The 18,061-nt window shown below is 38.5% G+C and overlaps 1 protein-coding gene across 7 annotated transcripts in view; it reads right to left on the bottom strand.

Annotated features, from left to right (window-relative positions):
* Positions 1–18,061, bottom strand: part of ARHGAP21 (Rho GTPase activating protein 21) — a 120,147-nt gene that overhangs the window by 47,196 nt on the left and 54,890 nt on the right. For all 7 annotated transcript variants that reach the window (XM_054818560.1, XM_054818555.1, XM_054818554.1 and 4 more), the window contains 2 exons: positions 5,132–5,224; positions 1,116–1,194 (listed from right to left, as the gene is read on the bottom strand). In XM_054818560.1, the coding sequence (XP_054674535.1) occupies positions 1,116–1,194; positions 5,132–5,198 (146 nt within the window). In that variant the 5' untranslated portion in view covers positions 5,199–5,224. The remainder of the gene's footprint in view (positions 1–1,115; positions 1,195–5,131; positions 5,225–18,061) is intronic.

The raw sequence follows: 18,061 nt of genomic DNA on the forward strand, positions 1-18,061 counted from the left end.
TAGATAATCACTGATAAGGCCTTGTTCAGGTGTCCCTGCTTTATCCACAGTGGGCAGGGGTTGCATTCTGCTGGGACAGTTTGCTACTTACACTCACAGGGCTGAAAATAAAGCTTTATTCACAGGCAGACCTAAAGTTAAGAATCTCTGACCCCATAGGCCACTGGAAGATATGACTGATCTCTCTCTTTTTTGGATTAAGATAAGAGATTTCATTGACTGATGTACCTGTTGGGCACGTAAAGTAATGTCCTGTGTCTTTGGTATACACTATTGTATAGTATTACTGTCTGCACAAATACAAAATGAAAAAAAAAAGATAAACGGCTAGTGTTATCTCCAGTAAAGGTTACAAAAAAAAAAAAAGTAAGATTCCACCTTTCCAGCTCTTGTACAGAAAATACTAATGACACAAAATGCATTTCGTCTACCTTGTCTGTCATACCTTTGAACAGAGTTTTGTTGTTTCAAAAAAAAAAAAAAAAATCCAAAAACCCTGTGATATATTTTGAATGAAATTTTGAATAAAAGACTCCACTGAAATAGGAAGATCAGGATCTTATTTTTCCTACTTCTAACTGAAAGCATAACTAAGTCTTAATGCATAAAGAGTCACTAAAAATAGAATGTGACATGTGAGTTGTATTTAGAAAACATTTTTCCATGCTGATCATAATACATCTTTTTTCCACATAACTCATCATTATGTTGGAAACTTGTTGCTATAGAACAGAAATTGACACTAAGAAAACTGTAAAAATGGAGGCAGATATGAGACATGAAAACTAGTATCTAGATTCACGTATGGACATGATTTAACAAGCCCTTGTGAACTGCAGGAGCAGCAAATACTACTATTTCCTCAACTCTGTGCAAGATTCATAACTTGCTGCAAAATAGAGGAAAGCCAAGATGTACTGCAGATGTTTTGTAGGTGGGCACTAACATAACATTACTCCTTTACCAGATATGCTGATTTCTAGTTCTCAGATCTCATAAGCAAAGCAGATTTAAAAATAATTTAAAGGTATGATGACTTTTTCAGAATGACTATAGGTGGTCATTTCCTGCTTAGTAAAAAAATAAAAGTGTGGCACAATTAAATAAAATCTTACCTGTTCTGTATTAAAGCAATGACTTGAGAATATGTCTTCCCAATAACACTTTCTCCATTGACTTTTATAATTCTGTCACCTGTAAAGGGAAAAGTTATACTTTAATTTGCATAGACATTTTGGGATAATTTTTATTTTGTACTTCTGTATCTCACGATATTCAAGGTCACCAATATGTTAAATTCAAGGTTAGTCATCTTTAAAAATGAAAAAAGAAGAAAATAAAAGATTCACAATACAGCTACATGTAACAATATACAGGATGCCAAGTTTCCACCCTTTTCTCAGCACATTTTCAGATGTGGTATCTTATTCTAAGCTTCCAAATGAATCACCTAGAAACTCACAGAAAACCACAAGCAGGTGTAAGCTGTACCAGACGCTTAACTAAGTATCCCATCTTCAAAATAAAGCTTTTTGATGCATGGTAGCGCATTCTAACAACTCTACCCAATTCTTAAGTTTAAGTGCTGGAATGAAATGTCAAATTAAGTTTGGTTTTGTTTTGAGGATAATTCAGAACACTGTCAGGTGTACCTGTGCAAATATTTTTTAATAGCAGCAAATACTGCGATTCTGTACTACTTCCTTCTGAGAAATAAAGAACAAATATTTTGAAAGGCTCCAGTTTCCTCCTTCCTCAGAATAATCTGGGTTGTTTCCAAGACATTACTGTCTCTTCAATGCATCTTGCACAGTGCAATGGGTTATTTCTTATCCATATAGATCCATCTTTAGACCTAACATCACTTTTATCAGATTTCTCCAAATAGTTTGTTGCACCTTCCTCATTAAGAGTTTCATATAGTCTCATAAATTAAGTGGCAAATACGTAATGTAGAGCTATTTTCAGCTTTTGATGAAAAACCCATCCCATTCCTTCACCAAAAATGGTATTTACATCATCTCTGATCAGAAAAGCAAAAAGGTAGCTTGAATTTATTAATGAGGAGAAAATGGTCTAAAGGATTACAGGTAGGGAGCTTCGGAAAGCTGCTGGAGAAAGAACCACAGAAAGATAGGACCCATGCAAAGTGAGCCAAAGGGAATGGCTTTTCCAACACTGCTTTAGAAAGTGAAAGCCCTTTTTGTGTTTCTGGCATGAAATCAAAGCAAGAAAAAAGCTGCTCACTCTGAATACTCAGCCTGACTTCGTGGCAGTAACGCTCTAAATGCTCGTGCTCTGTGGAGGTCCCCTACGGGCCGCAGGGATTTCCAGACTTACCAAACCACATGGATCTGCTGACTTTTTTAATTTGGTCTGCACACACCATATAAGATCATGCAAATAAATTGATGTGATATTTTCGAAAGTTTATATATGCCCTTTCATCAGCTGGTTACTGCCCTTTTCCTCACCTGAAACAGTTTTGTCTCTTGCTTCCTAAGTGATGAAAGAAAGGTTGGTGGCAACATTCAATGGCTGCTAGCAACCCACATGACTGACAGGCATCTGTGGTGGATGGCAAACCCTATACCACTGTTGCATACACATAGACACCTCACGCAATTAGGCTGAGAAACTGGACTTTCAAGAAAACAAAAGTTAATTGTGAAATGATCAGTATCACACCAAAATAAATTCTTTCAAAAAGTTGCAGGAAAAACGCTATAGTTTGTGCCAAAAATAGTCTTATTTACAAGCTCTGAACCCTGTCCTGCTAGGTCGCATGGCAAGACTTCCGCAGAACGCACCAGATCCTTCTCTGGAACTTAAAACTGGCTTTTTCCCAGGCTGTTTCAGAACTTGCTCACAGATGTAGATCTTGACTCAGTATTCCCACTAAAATCTGTAATTAGGAGTATCTTTAAAGTCAGTCATATCGTCTTATCTATTCTTGTGCAGTTTTTATTTTTCAAAGAAAAAGACTAGGTTACACACAGCAGTGAAGCAAGCCTACTTGAAGCATGCATACAATGAACCTGCCAAAAAAATCAGGTGGGACACACTGCAGAACTGGTTATATGAAATAAGTGGGCACAGGCAACTCCACAAAATACAGCTTTGCTCAGTTTCAGGTACATACAAAGGGGAAGACCAGTAACTGTAGTGCAAAAAAAAAGGTATAGAAGCCTGAAGGCTTTATCTAATAGTGCTCTATCAATCTGGTGGCCTATTAAATACCTTTGATGAAAATAAAAATTAATCTGAATGCATTTAAACTATCTCCCTTTCCACACACATTTTAGTTCTTTAAATTCTCACATATACATAAGTGACAGCATGAAGATCAAGACATGGGAAATGTGTATCTGTTTTGGCTGCCTGTATTTCAATATTTCTAAAATACTTATGTTTGGAACTCACAGATGTTCTTTTTTTAATAAAATGCCTTGGAGTTTAAATATGGGAAGTATGATCTTTCTAACTCTAATAAAGATAATTTTACAGGAGTATTCAAAAATACTCAGAATAAATTGTCTTATATTTAAGATATTGTAGCCTATTCCTCAAATTTCCAAAAGTATTCCAAGCTTTCTGGTGAGTAGCAGCCAGGTAGGCTCCTGAAACAGAGCTCATTGATTCTGATAACAAAGCTTTAGTTGAGACTGCCAGTATTACAAAGGATTCTGCAGCAGAGAAATAAGAATTGACAAACATAACTACCTAAACTCATACTAGATTTTTGAGTATTTTCCTTCCATTAGTGTGACCATGAAACAAAGTCAAGTTAAATTATTAAAATAAATAAAAAATAGAGTTGATTCTACAAAATAAGAAATGTATACAATGTCTGTATCAGAGGTTAAGAAATCTACCTTGCTGATCATTCCCTGAGTGTTTTATAATATAATTTCAAGATAGAGATACAGTAATATATTTCACCCTAAAGTTTTAAATAAGAAATAGTGGCATGACCTAATTAGATATCACTGCTATCAGCAGTGCGCTTAAGAAGAATATTCTGGTAATTTAAAAATTTATTTTCTCATTTATTTTCTGGGCTCCTAAAAATCTCTTCTATGCCTAAAAATAAAATATCCTCTACAGATTTCATCTCTTTCAATTTGGCAAACACTGAACAGAGTAGAAATTAACATGGACCTCTGTACAATTTCAACATATGCTGCTCTTTATCAAGCCAAAACATTTCTTTATATAATAGTATTAAAATAATGCCAAAGTAGCCCTTCCCTGAATAACTACATAAGGAAGAGTTAAAAAAGAAAAATGCCTTATGCTGTACAAGTAGGATCTAGTACTGTTTTTAAATTGCTGTCATCCTAAAATCTTTGCATTTCTTTAGAAAGAAACAAACAAAAATTATTCTGTTCCAGTCAAATGCATGTAAATAACTGTTTTCAAAAGAAAATATCAACATCCCACTAGCAACACACAGTCCTTTCATTGAACATATGTTTTCCCACATTTGTAAGAACAGAAACCTGTGTTTGCAGTGTGTCCTGGTTTCGGTGGTATCCAACTATGTAACTTAACTGTTTTAACACTTATAAGACTTCCTGTTCTAATATAGCTTTTGTTTTTTCCTTCGACACTTAAGTAAAGGTGTGACAAAGTTCCTGGCACTTCACAAAAAACATGCTTTCTCCTCTCCAGTTTGATTAAATCAAACAACTGAACAAAATTTGATAAGAAAAGATAGATTTGGATTGTTTCCATTTAATTTAAAGGAGGTGGAATAATTTAAAGGACAAAAACCTGAATGTTTTGAGGTTTGCCACAAAGCACAAGAAACAGGAGCTTACACGTACAATCTTCCTCCTTTTTCTCTTTCTCCTCACGTATTTTATCATATACTTGTTCTTACTTTTTTAGATAATAATACAAACAGACTAAAACTTCAATGACTTAATATATTTTATATAGCACCTCCTGAGGGAACACAGTGGTGCTTTTGAGATGAAAAACACTGGAGGACAATTTAAAAGAGGTTTCGAACTTCTGAAGGGAAGAACAATGTTTAAATGGAAGGTAGAACTACATGTAGAAGTTTAAATCATATATTTTACATCATGTACACAAACATGCTATTGGTGTTATAAAAGAACAGTACCTGTGCATAGTCCAGCTTCAAAAGCAGGTCCACCCTCTTTAACTTGTTTAACGAATATCGTATCCATTGGCTCCAGTCTATTTCTTTGTTTTCCTGAGAAAGAAAGAATATTTCTTAAAAGCATTTAATTATACAGCATTGCCATGCTTGTACTTTAAGAATTATTTTGAAATGTAATCCTGCCATATTCATCATTACATTAAATAGTCAAGCTCAGTTTAGGATGAGGGAAGGGAGACTAGGAGTCCTAAAGACAGCATTTTGTTGATACTAAAGATCTTTCATGTGTCTGAGGAATAAAAGAAAAGGGGAGGGGGGTGGAGAAAGAGATGCATCTCAAACTTAAACTTGCGAGTATGTCCCAGTCAGTGGTATTTTCAGGTTGATTTCATCATCTCATTGCTACTTCATCCTCATGCTGATGCCTGCACTATTCAGTAAGAATTACCCCTTCCTCTTCTAGATTGCTATCTTGCATAAGATACAAAGCCAGACAGACAAAGTAAGAATTGGTAGTACAAACTGAAAAATAAATTTTTTAAATCTTTCCTTAGATGAAAAAAAAAAGTTGATTTACAGTCCCCATGGAACGATAACTGATTTTCTAACAGCGTTTTTCAGATGCTCCAAGATGAAGTCTAAAGTTTTCTTGAAAATTTATCAAAATTCAAAAAGCAATGTATAATTCAAAGTAAATTATAATGTCTGCACATACTGTATGTATCCATATATACATAACAAACACAGAAGTTAATCTATAGCAGTTAGAAACCATAACATTTGTTTCTTCTTACCTTCTCAGTACACACTTAATTTCTATGCTTCCAGAAATACAGGAACTTTGTGCTTTTACGTGCATGCCACCAAAGCTAAGTAATTCTTAACTGAAGTAGCCACTTATTCCAAATATCAAGATACGGGGTGGGGGAGAACGGCAGAACCTCAAAGGTTACATCCGGACAAGCTTCTGTGGTGCCCATGCTATCTTTAACAGCCTCCATCCCTCCCAACTCTATCACCAGTTACTACCCTTGTACCACACTCTCACCTGGGGAAACACCACCCTTTGGAGGCTGTGTGATGAGCCAGCCTGGGGAACTGACGTGGATTGAAAATAAGCTGGATCAGGGTTCCAGTTTACCAAGAAACCCTGGCATATTGGAAAGGGTGGTATAAACTGCAGAAAAAGCAGGAAAAGCGGGAGAGAATAAAGGGATTGCTTAAAACTGGCACTGCTGGTAGAAGAAACACTCTTTGAAAATGGAGATCAGATTCTAATCACTTCTTTAGTGACTAATCTTTGACTTAGGCACAAATGGCACTGCTTTTGGAAGTACTTTTGCTACAGCTTTAAATATCCCACTGGGCCATGTTTACTAAGCCACAGCATTATTTATTGAATATAAAAAAAGGTGCCTCCCTTACCCTTTTTGGTTCAGTTTCCATATGGGAAAAGCTCATTATTTGAAGAATTTTAATAAATTACACAAAACCTGACTTCACTCTGACTCCGATTCACATTTTTCAAATAAAAGTTTTAGCCCAATGCCTTCGCTCTACAGACCCTCCCAGTGTCCTGCCATTTTACCACAAAACAGTTGAACCAAATGGTTTACTCATATGGCTCTAAATAGGCTTCTCAAAATAACTCCAGATTGGTAGAATTTAAAAAAAAAAAGCTGATTTGATAGAATCAAATAACTACTATATACACTGTATATAACTACTATATACAAAGCAACTGAATTATAATTCAAGAAATTCCAGCTGGCAGCTCAGTCCCCAAGTACTTTAAAATTTGATTAGCAGGACACAGCTACAAGACATACAAAATGCTCTTTGTGAACCAAAGCTATTATCTGTCATTTTTAATCTGCTGATTTAAATAGACACTGACCACATGATGGGTCTTGTCCTTTAAGAGGCAGTAATGTTTCAGCAAGTTTATACAAGTTCCAAGAATAATTTACCCAGATGCCATGAACAAAAGGTTGCTTCAACCACTTATAAGAGCAAAGTTAGAGTATGACCTTTGATAGGACCACCAAAAATCCTTCCTAGTGTTGTCACTTCGTCCTTTACTGAAGAGATTTATAATCCCAAAAGTGACAAGAAAAATATAAATTGAGCTTCTATGACTCAATTTAATTTATAACACTTAATAGCTGATACTTGCAACCCAACACCAAGGGTCTACCACAGCTTCCTTTACAAAATGCTCATCAAAAAATGTTAGTGGCCTACTGCTAGTTCACTTAACATTCAAATGCTACTTTATGCCTTGTCCATACCTGAACACACAAAAGCAAGAGGTTAAGCAGATAAGGTTACTCCCATTCAATATCCAACACAGAATACCTTTAATACACTTCTTCCTAAAAAAAAAAGTGAACCACCACCCTAAATATAGAGATTGATTCAGGGACAAAAAATTATGACGAAAGGTTTAAAGTGTTGGTTACATTTGCAGATTCATTTTACAGCTCAATAATATCCAAATACAAGTGAAGATGAGAAGGAAACCTAAGACTCCCAAGCTTTGGTAGATGAATACCTGCTCTTCATTGCTCCTTGGTCTTTTACATACTTGGATACAACCCAAAACTTCTTTCCATCAGTAACATATAAATGAACTTCCTTGAATAAGTAGTCTCAAAGAGTATGTTTGTATTTTGAGTTTGAAATTCAAGCAAAGGTAAACTATTTTCTGACAGTATGCACTAACGATACTTTCTTAGACCAACAGAGGGGGAATAAATGTTGTAGATGTGCGCTCCATCATTACAGAAATATATTCTGATTAAAATGGATAACCTAATAACTTACCTCATGTCTCAAAATTTAACAATCACTACACTTCAATTTAATTGTGCCTAAATCTCCATTGGGTCCTGTCTGCACTCAATCATCAGGCAAAAGCAAGATGCTGTCTAAAATGCGAGCCTAAACTTCCCTCCTTTCAAAGTCCACCATCTAGAGCAGATTATCACAGTGGAACTTTTACACTAAGTTCTGCAGTTCTGCACTACATAGTGCCAGACCGGATTCACAATTTTCCTTTCTAATATTGAAAGGTCTAATTTTTTTGAGGACTCCAGCAATTCCTTACAAGGAGATACAGCAAAGAACAGTAAAGCTGCTCACATTACTAGTCTGTCAGACATGTAGCCTTATTGCACCCTTCCCAGGCACAAGTAAAATTGGGAGAGGAGTGGCTGGAAAGCAGCCCTAAAGAAAGGGATCTGGGGGTGCTGGCTGACAGCAGGCTCAGTATGAGCCAGCAACGTGCCCTGGCGGCCAAGAAGACAAATGTGTCCAGAGGAGGGCAAAGCTGATGAAAGGGCTGGAAGGAATGTCAGGAGCAGCTGAGGACTTTGGGCTTGTCTAGTTTGGTGAAGAGGAGGTTGAAGGGTGACCTCATTGCTCTCTACAGCTTCCTGAGGAGGGGACATGGAGAGGGAGGTGCTGAGCTCTTCTCCATGGGATCCAGCGATAGGACACGTGGGAATGGTTCAAAGCTGCATCAGGGGAGGTGCAAACCAGACATTAGGAAGCATTTGTTTACCGAGAGGGTGGTCAGACACTGGAACAGGCTTCCTAGAGAGGTGGTTGACGCCCCAAGTCTGTCCGTGTTTAAGAGGCATCTGGGCAACACCCTTAACAACGTTAACTTGTGCTCAGCCCTGAATTGGTCGGCAGTTGATGACTGTTGTACATCACTCCCAATTTCTATTCTATTTGCCAGTGCTTTTCCAGTGCTCATTACTGCATACTACTTTGCCTCCTCCCTCCATCTCTATACTTTTGTAAACAACTTTATAATTAAGCATTACATTGCAGGCTACCAGCAAATAAGACAATTTCTCCCAAATCTTCCAACTGCAAGTGAAAAACAAGACATCACGTGCACACAAAGAACAGGCAAAAGCGTGAGCTGCCAGGAACACACTCACACATGCAAGGAAGCAGTGCAGATGAAAAACACAACTTCGGTGAAAAAGAATTTCATATTTACTTCATTTCTCCACAAGTGTAGCTATAAACAGAGATGCAGTCTTACATAAGGGCAATAAAAGAAACAGAAGCATATAAGGTTGCTAAGCACACAAGTTACCTGACCAGAAACTGAAAAACAGTCCCTAAGGATAAAGTTGTCCTTTCCTTTATCAGTCTTGTAAGCACACAAAAATCTCCAGCAAGAGTAAATGGTCACCACTCAGGATAAATTAAAACTCATATGTTATTGTCCAGGCAGTGATGTAGTTTTACTGAGTGACTAAAATACTCCTTACAGTGCAACCACTCCCCTAAGTGATGCTATTCAAATAAAAGTGTAACTTTAGAGAAGGCAAATTGGTGCCTGAACTTTTACTTCAGAGATTTGGTATCATTACAAATAAGGAAATAAAAATGAATCACCCAGTATATAGAAGGCTCAAGGCAAAAATTCATTGGCTTAAACAAGGATAGTAAGGAATCAGAGTAGTCTTTATAATGAAGTCCTTAGTCTAAACAACCGAAGTTAAGTAGTCTGAAGAACAACACACACCTGTAATCAACTGTAAGACAAAACCAGAAAAGCAGCTTATTGCAAAAAGATTTTTCCTAGCCAACATATACATTTGTCATAACAGTATGCAAATCTCCTAATTAGTCAATTTTCAACCAAAAAGTACTAATTGCTACCTTCCATAGCCAGTGAGATCAAAGTAGAATCTACAGAATTGTTTCAACTGTTGTTCAAATTAATGTCAAATAAAATTAAAGACTTTCTTCATAATACATATATTTATCATCATTTATGATCTAACCTTTATACTACTTGGATCTACTAGCTGAGACAAGTCAATATTACCTTCACAGTCTGATAGGGGAAAGTAAGTTTCCCACTGTAAAGTTACAAGGAAGCTTTCCTGATAGATGTTTGAGATGCCAGAAGTGGCAGAGGGGAGTATACCGCACTGGCACAGCCATCTGATTTGCAAAATAATAAACTTCTAGTATGCTCTCTCTCCCTGATAAAAGGGAATATTAAAAAAAATACTGAATTAAGAGTTGTTAACATTTATAATTGACTTACATTTGGGGGGTGTACATCTCACATACAGCAAACAAATTGACATAGAAATTAATTTTATCCAGGTGCCAATTCTAGCTTAATCCCCTAAAATGCTATTTTGGAATACAACTGCTACAAGGAACATAACTAGTATTATATCAAATCCAGTAACCCTGAGTTAATTTTTAAGCTACTCTTTGCAGACCAGACATATACTACTCTGCAATTCATCTAGAAAATGACATGGCAGAAGTTATATTATCAGACCTACCAACACACTACAAGCACATCACTTTGCTGTAGTCATTAACCTTCTGATATAAAGCACAGTCAGATAGAAACATTTGAGTCATAAAGACTACATAAAGGGCACCTCTCTGACAAAGAGCCTTTACATTTTCAAGAGAAAAAAAAACAACCCAAAAGAAACAAAACAAAAAACCCCACACCAAAGTGCTCTTGCTGACATAGCTCTTCCTTTCTTTTTGATGGGCAGAGCACAAACTTGCAAGTGTTTTGGGACACAGTATAATACATACTTTCTTACAAAGTCTCTCCTAAGAATCTACTGCTTAAAACCATGCCATTTCTCCTCTTCCTAGAGGAAAAAAAGGAAAAATATCTCACTCAGGGCAGCTGAACAGTACTTCGAAATCCTCGTATCACAGGGACTGAATAAAGACTACAGAGTTTTGCTAACCTTATGCAGAATATTTTTACTCCTGGCCCTATGCTCAGCAGACAGCAAGAGTGACTCATTTTTATACTGAAGAATCACTAGCCCTGTGAAAAACCTCAAATTATTAAGACAGGCTCTTATCTACATCTTTCTCTGACTCAAGAGGAACGTTCCTCCCTCTTGAAGATCTCTACAAGCATTCTTTTGGATATCCAAGGCATTTGCACCCCGTTGGTTCAACAATGCTGAGTGGCACTGATTCCTGGGACACCTTTCAGGCAAAGGGAGGAGAAATATGTACAGCTACAATGGGACAAACGCTTCTACATGATTACTAAATCAAAAACCTGCTAATCATTTCCCAAGCTACTCAATATGAGATTGCTGAAAGTACAGCAGAACTTACATTTATTAACAGAGATTTCATTTAATTAAATATAAATCACAAAACTGTCAGGATTACATTTAACTGAGAGAGTCCAACTAAAAACAATTCTGGATTTTATAATCTGCAAACTGAATTTCATACATAGTAAGCATTTCTTCATTAGCAATCCACTGCAGAAAAGAAGCCCAAAGGTCCCAGCCCAGCCCCAACAGAACTTATTTCACCCACTATCAACCACAAATTAACTCAAATAAAAACCACTGAGCAAAACACAGTGCCAAGGAGAAGCCTCTAAAAGAGGATGATAACAAGTAAAATAGCTCTGTTGAGTCATTTAGCATAGAAACACCTGGCATTCAACTCTGCAATACAGGAAAAATACGTTCTGTTATTCTTCAAAGCATCTCTGGAATTTTGACTAGGCAACTTAAAAGATCACAGAGTCATAGAATCACTTAGGCTAGAAAAAACCTTTAAGATCATCAAGTCCAACCATTAACCTAGCACTGCCAAGTCCACTGCTAAACCATGTCCCTAAGCGCCACACCTACCAGTCTTTTAAACACCTCCAGGGATGGTGACTCAACCACTTCCCTGGGCAGCCTGTTCCAGTGATTGACAACCCTTTTGGTGAAGACATTTTTCTTAACACCCTATCTAAACCTCCCCTGGTGCAACTTGAGGCCATTTCCTCTTGTCCTATCACTTCTTACTTGGGAGAAGAGACCAACCCCCACCTGGCTACAACTTCCTTTCAGGTAGGTGTAGAGAGCAATAAGGTCTCCCCTCAGCCTCCTTTTCTCCAGACTAAACAATCCCAGTTCCCTCAGCCGCTCCTCATACGACTTGTGCTCTAGACCCTTCACCAGCTTCGTTGCCCTTCTCTGGACATGCTCCAGCACCTCAATGCCTTTCTCGTAGTGAGGGGCCCAAAACTGAACACAGTACTCCAGGTGTGGCCTCACCAGTGCTGAGTACAGGGGGATGATCATGTCCCTAATTCTGCTGGCCACACTATTCCTGACAGAAGCCAGGATGCTGCTGGCCTTCTTGGCCACCTGGGCACACTGCTGTTATTTCTTCTCCTACAAAACAGTGTTTTCCCATTGCATTATTTGCCAATATTATGACAATTTCTTTCAATTCACTCTAATATGAAAGCTTTTCAAGTTTAAAATTTAACCTATGTTTAAACAGTCTAGAGGATTTACATTAGTTCTTAGACAAGCACAGAGCTATTCAATTTATATTGGTTGTGGTGAACCTACAAACTCTCTCATGGAAAAGAGAATTTCCATGCAAAGTACACAGCTCTTAGTGGTTTTATTAAAAGCCAAAGACTATTTGAACTCAATTGTCCTGGTTTCAGCTGAGAGGGTTAATTTTCTTCGTAGTAGCAAGTATGGGCATATGTTTTGGATTTGTGCTGGAAACAGCGTTGATAATGGAGATGTTTTTGTTATATGGACCTATTGTTGAGCAGTGCTTACACAGAGCCAAGGCCTTTTCTGCTTCTCGCACTGCCCTGCCAGTGGGATGGCTGGGGGTGCACAAGAAGTTGGGAGGAGACACAGACAGGACAGGTGACCCAAACTGACCAAAGGGATATTCCAGACCATATGACGTCATGCTCAGTTTATAAAGGAGCTTGGGGGAAGCGGGGGGGGGGGGCAGCAGCAGCGTTCGGAGTGATGGCGTTTGTCTTCCCAAGTAACCATTATGCGTGATGGAGCCCTGCTTTCCTGGAGATGGCTGAACACCTGCCTGCCCATGGGAAGGGGTGAATGAATTCCTTGCTTTGCTTGTGCGTGTGGCTTTTGCTTTACCTGTTAAACTGTCTTTATCTCAACCCACGAGTTTTCTCACTTTAACTTTTCCAGTTCTCTCCCCCATTCCAATGCGGGGGGAGTGAGCGAGCGGCTGCGTGGTGCTCAGCTGCCGGCTGGGGTAAAACCACAACATCAATAGTAGTCACTGAGAAACATTACACATGTGACCCATTGGAAGGCCTCTCCGCTGGACATTCTGGATGGTTTTAAGTAAACAAGGTAGCATCAGGCTCTGGTCTCAGTGGAAAACTAAACAGGCTCTCTTTTAGTGTTCTCAACACGTAGTGTTAAAAAACAGAGTTGGATTAAAAACCCACAGAAAAAGGACAATTTACTGTGGTGCTACCCTAAAGCAATAGTGTTATATACCTCTTGTCTCTTACTCCTATTCCACTATCACATACTTTAGACCATATCATCCCAGCAATCTATGACCTTTCCAAATACTTGCTTTCACGTTTGTTCTCTTGTTCCTTATCTACCCTGTTCCCATCATCACAGGCACAAGTAGTTTATTTCACAACAAACTGAGCTGATAGACGATGATGTTAGAAAATGTGGGATTGGATTAAATTAAATCCTGGGAGAACACAAACCACATTACAGAAATCAACAGTTTGTTTAAAGAAATAAACCATCAAAACCTCAAGGCATTATGTAAGCAGCAGTAAGGAATAAAAACCTTTTCCTGCATTTTTTCCACCCTTCCCCTAAAGGCTCTACAACATCAAAGCAGACTTGCAGAGCTGAAGAAGCCCAGGTAATAAATTGGAACTCTTTAGCTTAGACAATTGAAGGGTAGAAACTGCTAGTTGCTATAGATACTGCTACATAGAAATAGAAGATAAAGTAGGAAAAGTGAGAACATCATATTAAAAAAATATGATACTGGATTATAATGATACTAGATTTCCAAGCAATGTATTAAACATAAAACAGCTTAGTTCTTGTATGAAAGATGAAATTCCTTTCAGACTGTTTCTATATGCTTATCACTGTTCACTTTAATCATGATCCACAAGACAAACATTTTTGAAGAAAAACATGTTTTAGGACAAGATACAAAAACCAACCGACCCATTTAATATGTACTAAACTTGTATTTTGCCAATCTCAGCTTCAAGGAGTCTTTGAAGGACAATATATTCACCATATTAAGCGCACAATGAAATGGCATGGAGACAGCATGGGAATGGAGATATTATAGGTATTTTTCAGCTTGTCTCCAAATATTCCTACAATGCTCTCCTGGGAGACTTGTGCCCATGAGATATCTCTTAAGTAAAATTTTGAAATAGGGCAACTCCACAAAACAGGAAGAATACTGATGGTATACCATCCTCAAAACACATGAAAGAAATACTCCAAGTTAACACAGGCTAGTCAGTATAACACAAATTCTCAAGAAAACAGTACAAACTGATACAAGTTTTCAGTCAGTGACCAAGGAATCCACTGAGAAACACAGCATTTTCTGACAAAGTGCACCTGTTGAAAAGCATTTGAATAGCTTAGCTTAAGGTCAACAACCTGGAGCAGTAAAGTAAGAAAGAACAGAAATCTTTAAAATAATTACTACAAAATATTTAGGGTAAGTCTGCTGTGATGCCATTCCAGCAGATAACAGGGTGCTAAAGTCCCCCATAAGGACGAGGACCTGCATATATGAGGCTTCCACCAGTTGTCTGAAGAAAGCCTCATCTACTTCCCCAATCGGGTGGTCTGTAGCAGACACCCACCAAAACGTTGCCCACATGGGTCTGCAAATCCTGACCCATAAGCTCTAAGCCAGCTCCTCACCCATCCCAAGCCAGAGCTCCATGCACCCCTGCTGCTCTCTCACAATTTGCCAACAAAGGCAACTCGACCTCCGTGCTCTCTCAACCTGTCCTTCCCACAGTGCCTGTACTCATCCACTGCAGCTCTAGGAAGTGGGCTAGAGTGCTATCTCACCACACCCCTGTGACCTAAATGAGACTGTAGCCCTGCAACTGCATGCAGACCTTCAATTCCTCCTGCTTGTTCCCTGTGTTGCATGTGTGAGTACACAAGGGCTTCAGACAGGCCCTCAAAAAGAGGCATGAGAGGTCTCCCCATCGTGTTGTCCTGCAGACATTCCCTTATTTATGTGCATACACTTGAGGTGGTCCCCGTCTGTCTCAACTGTTGACCATGAGATGTCTCCTGTCCACAGCACCCTAACCCCTTCGCTTGACAACCCGATCCACTGCTTCCTCACTTGCTTCTTGGCCATCATCTCCCTCCTGTGTCATTCTTTGTTTACAGCTCTCCTGGACAAATATGCATTACCTTTTATTCTAAATGCTTTGAAATCTTACTGCTTACCAAAAGCAAGATTAATGCAAGCCTGGAGTACAATCTAAATAAATACCAAAAAAGCCACACTAAAATTCTATACCAGAACATAAAACTATATAAAAATATTTCTTTCGCTGTTCAAATACATCAAACCTGGTATATGCTTTTATGTTCTGCCCTCTAGACTTAATCAGGTACTCAGCTCCTTTGAAAAAAATAAAAATTAAAATGCTTTCAATAAAAGGCAATAGTAATAGAGATGCTTTTCTCCACACTCACCTACTCAAATCTGTTAGTGCTGAACCTGATAAAAATCTCAAATTTTAAAGGTAAGATTAACCTGTGAAGAGGGCAAAGCAGAAAGTGCAGGTAGTTAGAAAGCTTCACTCAAAATAGATTAAAAAGAAAAAGAAAACAGTTTTGCACTGACACACACTGCTTCACAAAAATGAAAAGCTTGAATCCCCATAGCTTAGTCTTTCCTCTTTAGGGAGAGGAAAGCTCAAGTGAATTATCATCTACAAACTTCAAAAGAAGGTATTTTTGTTGTTCGTTAAGACAGAGCTGAACAGCGGCAGGTTTTCCAATGGAGTCTCACGGCGGACACAAGAGATTTGCCACCAGGTGGCTCCTCCGCACGAGACCCGCGCGCCGCGCCCTCGCCCAGCAGCACCGGGCTCTTCCTCAAGCTGCTGAAGCGACCGGCGCTTGGCAGCAAGGGACACTCCCACCCTCCCGCCTTTTGCCGCTCCAAAGCGGCTCGGTCTAATTTGCTGATGGTAATTACTTTAAGAATCCTCGTGATAATCCTTGGCAGAATTTCTGGCATACCTGCTTTTGCTAAATTAATGCGTTTGTGAACATGAAAAGTGAGATGCACTTTCCCTGATTTTCTCCTCACAAGCTACCCATCCACTTCATCTGGGAACAGGAACAACTTGTAGCAATGTAAATACAAACTGTTTCATCCCACCCACACCACAAGATCACACTAAATGCTAGAAAAAAATGTGTTACACATTATGTCCCACTTTGTTATTTTTAAAGGTATAATACACAACACTGGCAGGTTACATTCCACTGACACCCACATCCTCCACCTCCCAGTCATCTCTTCTCTTTCCAGAAGGACCACAAGTCCAACCTTCTCTCTTGCTGATGAGAATATTATCTTTCCAGAGCATTTTGTGCCCTTTGATCTGTATTTGAAGGCATACAATGTACTATGTTGCTATAAATAAGCAATAGTTGAGCTATGATTCATCATTTAAGCAGCTATACAAAAATTTCCAGAAAGTAATCTTGCTCCCACCTGCAAAGGTCTCATAGCAAACCAAACAGATGTTGGTTTACTGCTGTTCCTCTGCTGAAAAAAAAAGATCTCATAACATTTTAGATAAACAGACCCACATTTGCATCTTTAGCTGATCCAGTTCTCCCTGTGAGAACAACACTGCAGAACTTCTTTCTCCAGACTACAAGTGGGATCTTCCATGCTGGCTTGGCACAGAGGGTTGACTCCTTTTCCTTCCTAAAGGGATTTGCCTTTTCTTTTTGTACATCAAAATGGATAAAGGAGGTCACAATTTTTTTTGGGGGGTGGATGGGGCAGTGATGAGGAATAGGAAGAGATTGACTTTTCACTGTTTAACAAGCAGATGACGACAGCTGAGTAAGACTGGGAAGATGAAATGGATGAATTCATCTCCTTCCAAGAGAAAAGTGAGAAAAGTAAGAAAATTCAAGTAACTGATATTTCCCAGAATGCTTCTCATCTATCCCAGTTACAAAAAAAACCCTGAAACAAAAGTTCAGATGTGTTGTCTTCCAAATAAATGAGATTTTAAAAAGGACATTGAAACCAGGTACCATTCTCTGCTACAGTGTAAAGCACATTGTAACCCACCAGTAAAACAAGCATTCATCCCAAGCTGCCTCTGAGCAAAGGCACCCACCACCTTTGAACAGGCCTGTCCTGAAGCAGTTGCACTGTAGTACCAGATGGAGCACAGACTTATGCCCTGCACGTTGCACTCGCAATGCAGCTCATCCCACCTGCTCTGGGTACCTCACCATCATGACAGACTGGGAGAAACTGAAGGTGGGACCAGGCCCTCAACCTGAAAACTCAATTTCCTTACCTAAATCAAGACATTTTTCTCCCTTCCAAGGAAGCAAGAAAGTATCAGTGAAAAGGGGAGCATGGACGAGAAAATAGCTAAATACCGAAGAGAAATTTAAATTAAGTGGGACTGAAATGTAGCACCAATTTATAAAATATAAGTTAACTGGTGAATTAAGAGAGAAAGCAGACACAGGCAGTGTGAGAGGAAGAAAGCTATGAAAATGGAGGGGAACTGACAGGCATAACCTAGAAGTAAGTGATTTTACCATCCCTCCTGAATGAGGTGCAAGATAGTTTTATTCACACATTTTATCTGACATCACTGAAACATGTTTCATGGATCTCTTAAAAAGTACATGAGAGTACCATAACTGATGACATAAGTTAGATCAGTACGATTAAATACTGAAGAAAGTATCATGAAGCTAATAGGAATAACCTTTTTATCTTCTGCTTTTAGAAGAGTTGTATACCACTTCTATGGATAATTTTTTTACCATCACTATCAACACTAGATTTATACACTTATGT

Source organism: Grus americana, chromosome 2, assembly GCF_028858705.1.
Source record: "Grus americana isolate bGruAme1 chromosome 2, bGruAme1.mat, whole genome shotgun sequence".
Classification (NCBI taxonomy): Eukaryota; Metazoa; Chordata; class Aves; order Gruiformes; family Gruidae; genus Grus; species Grus americana.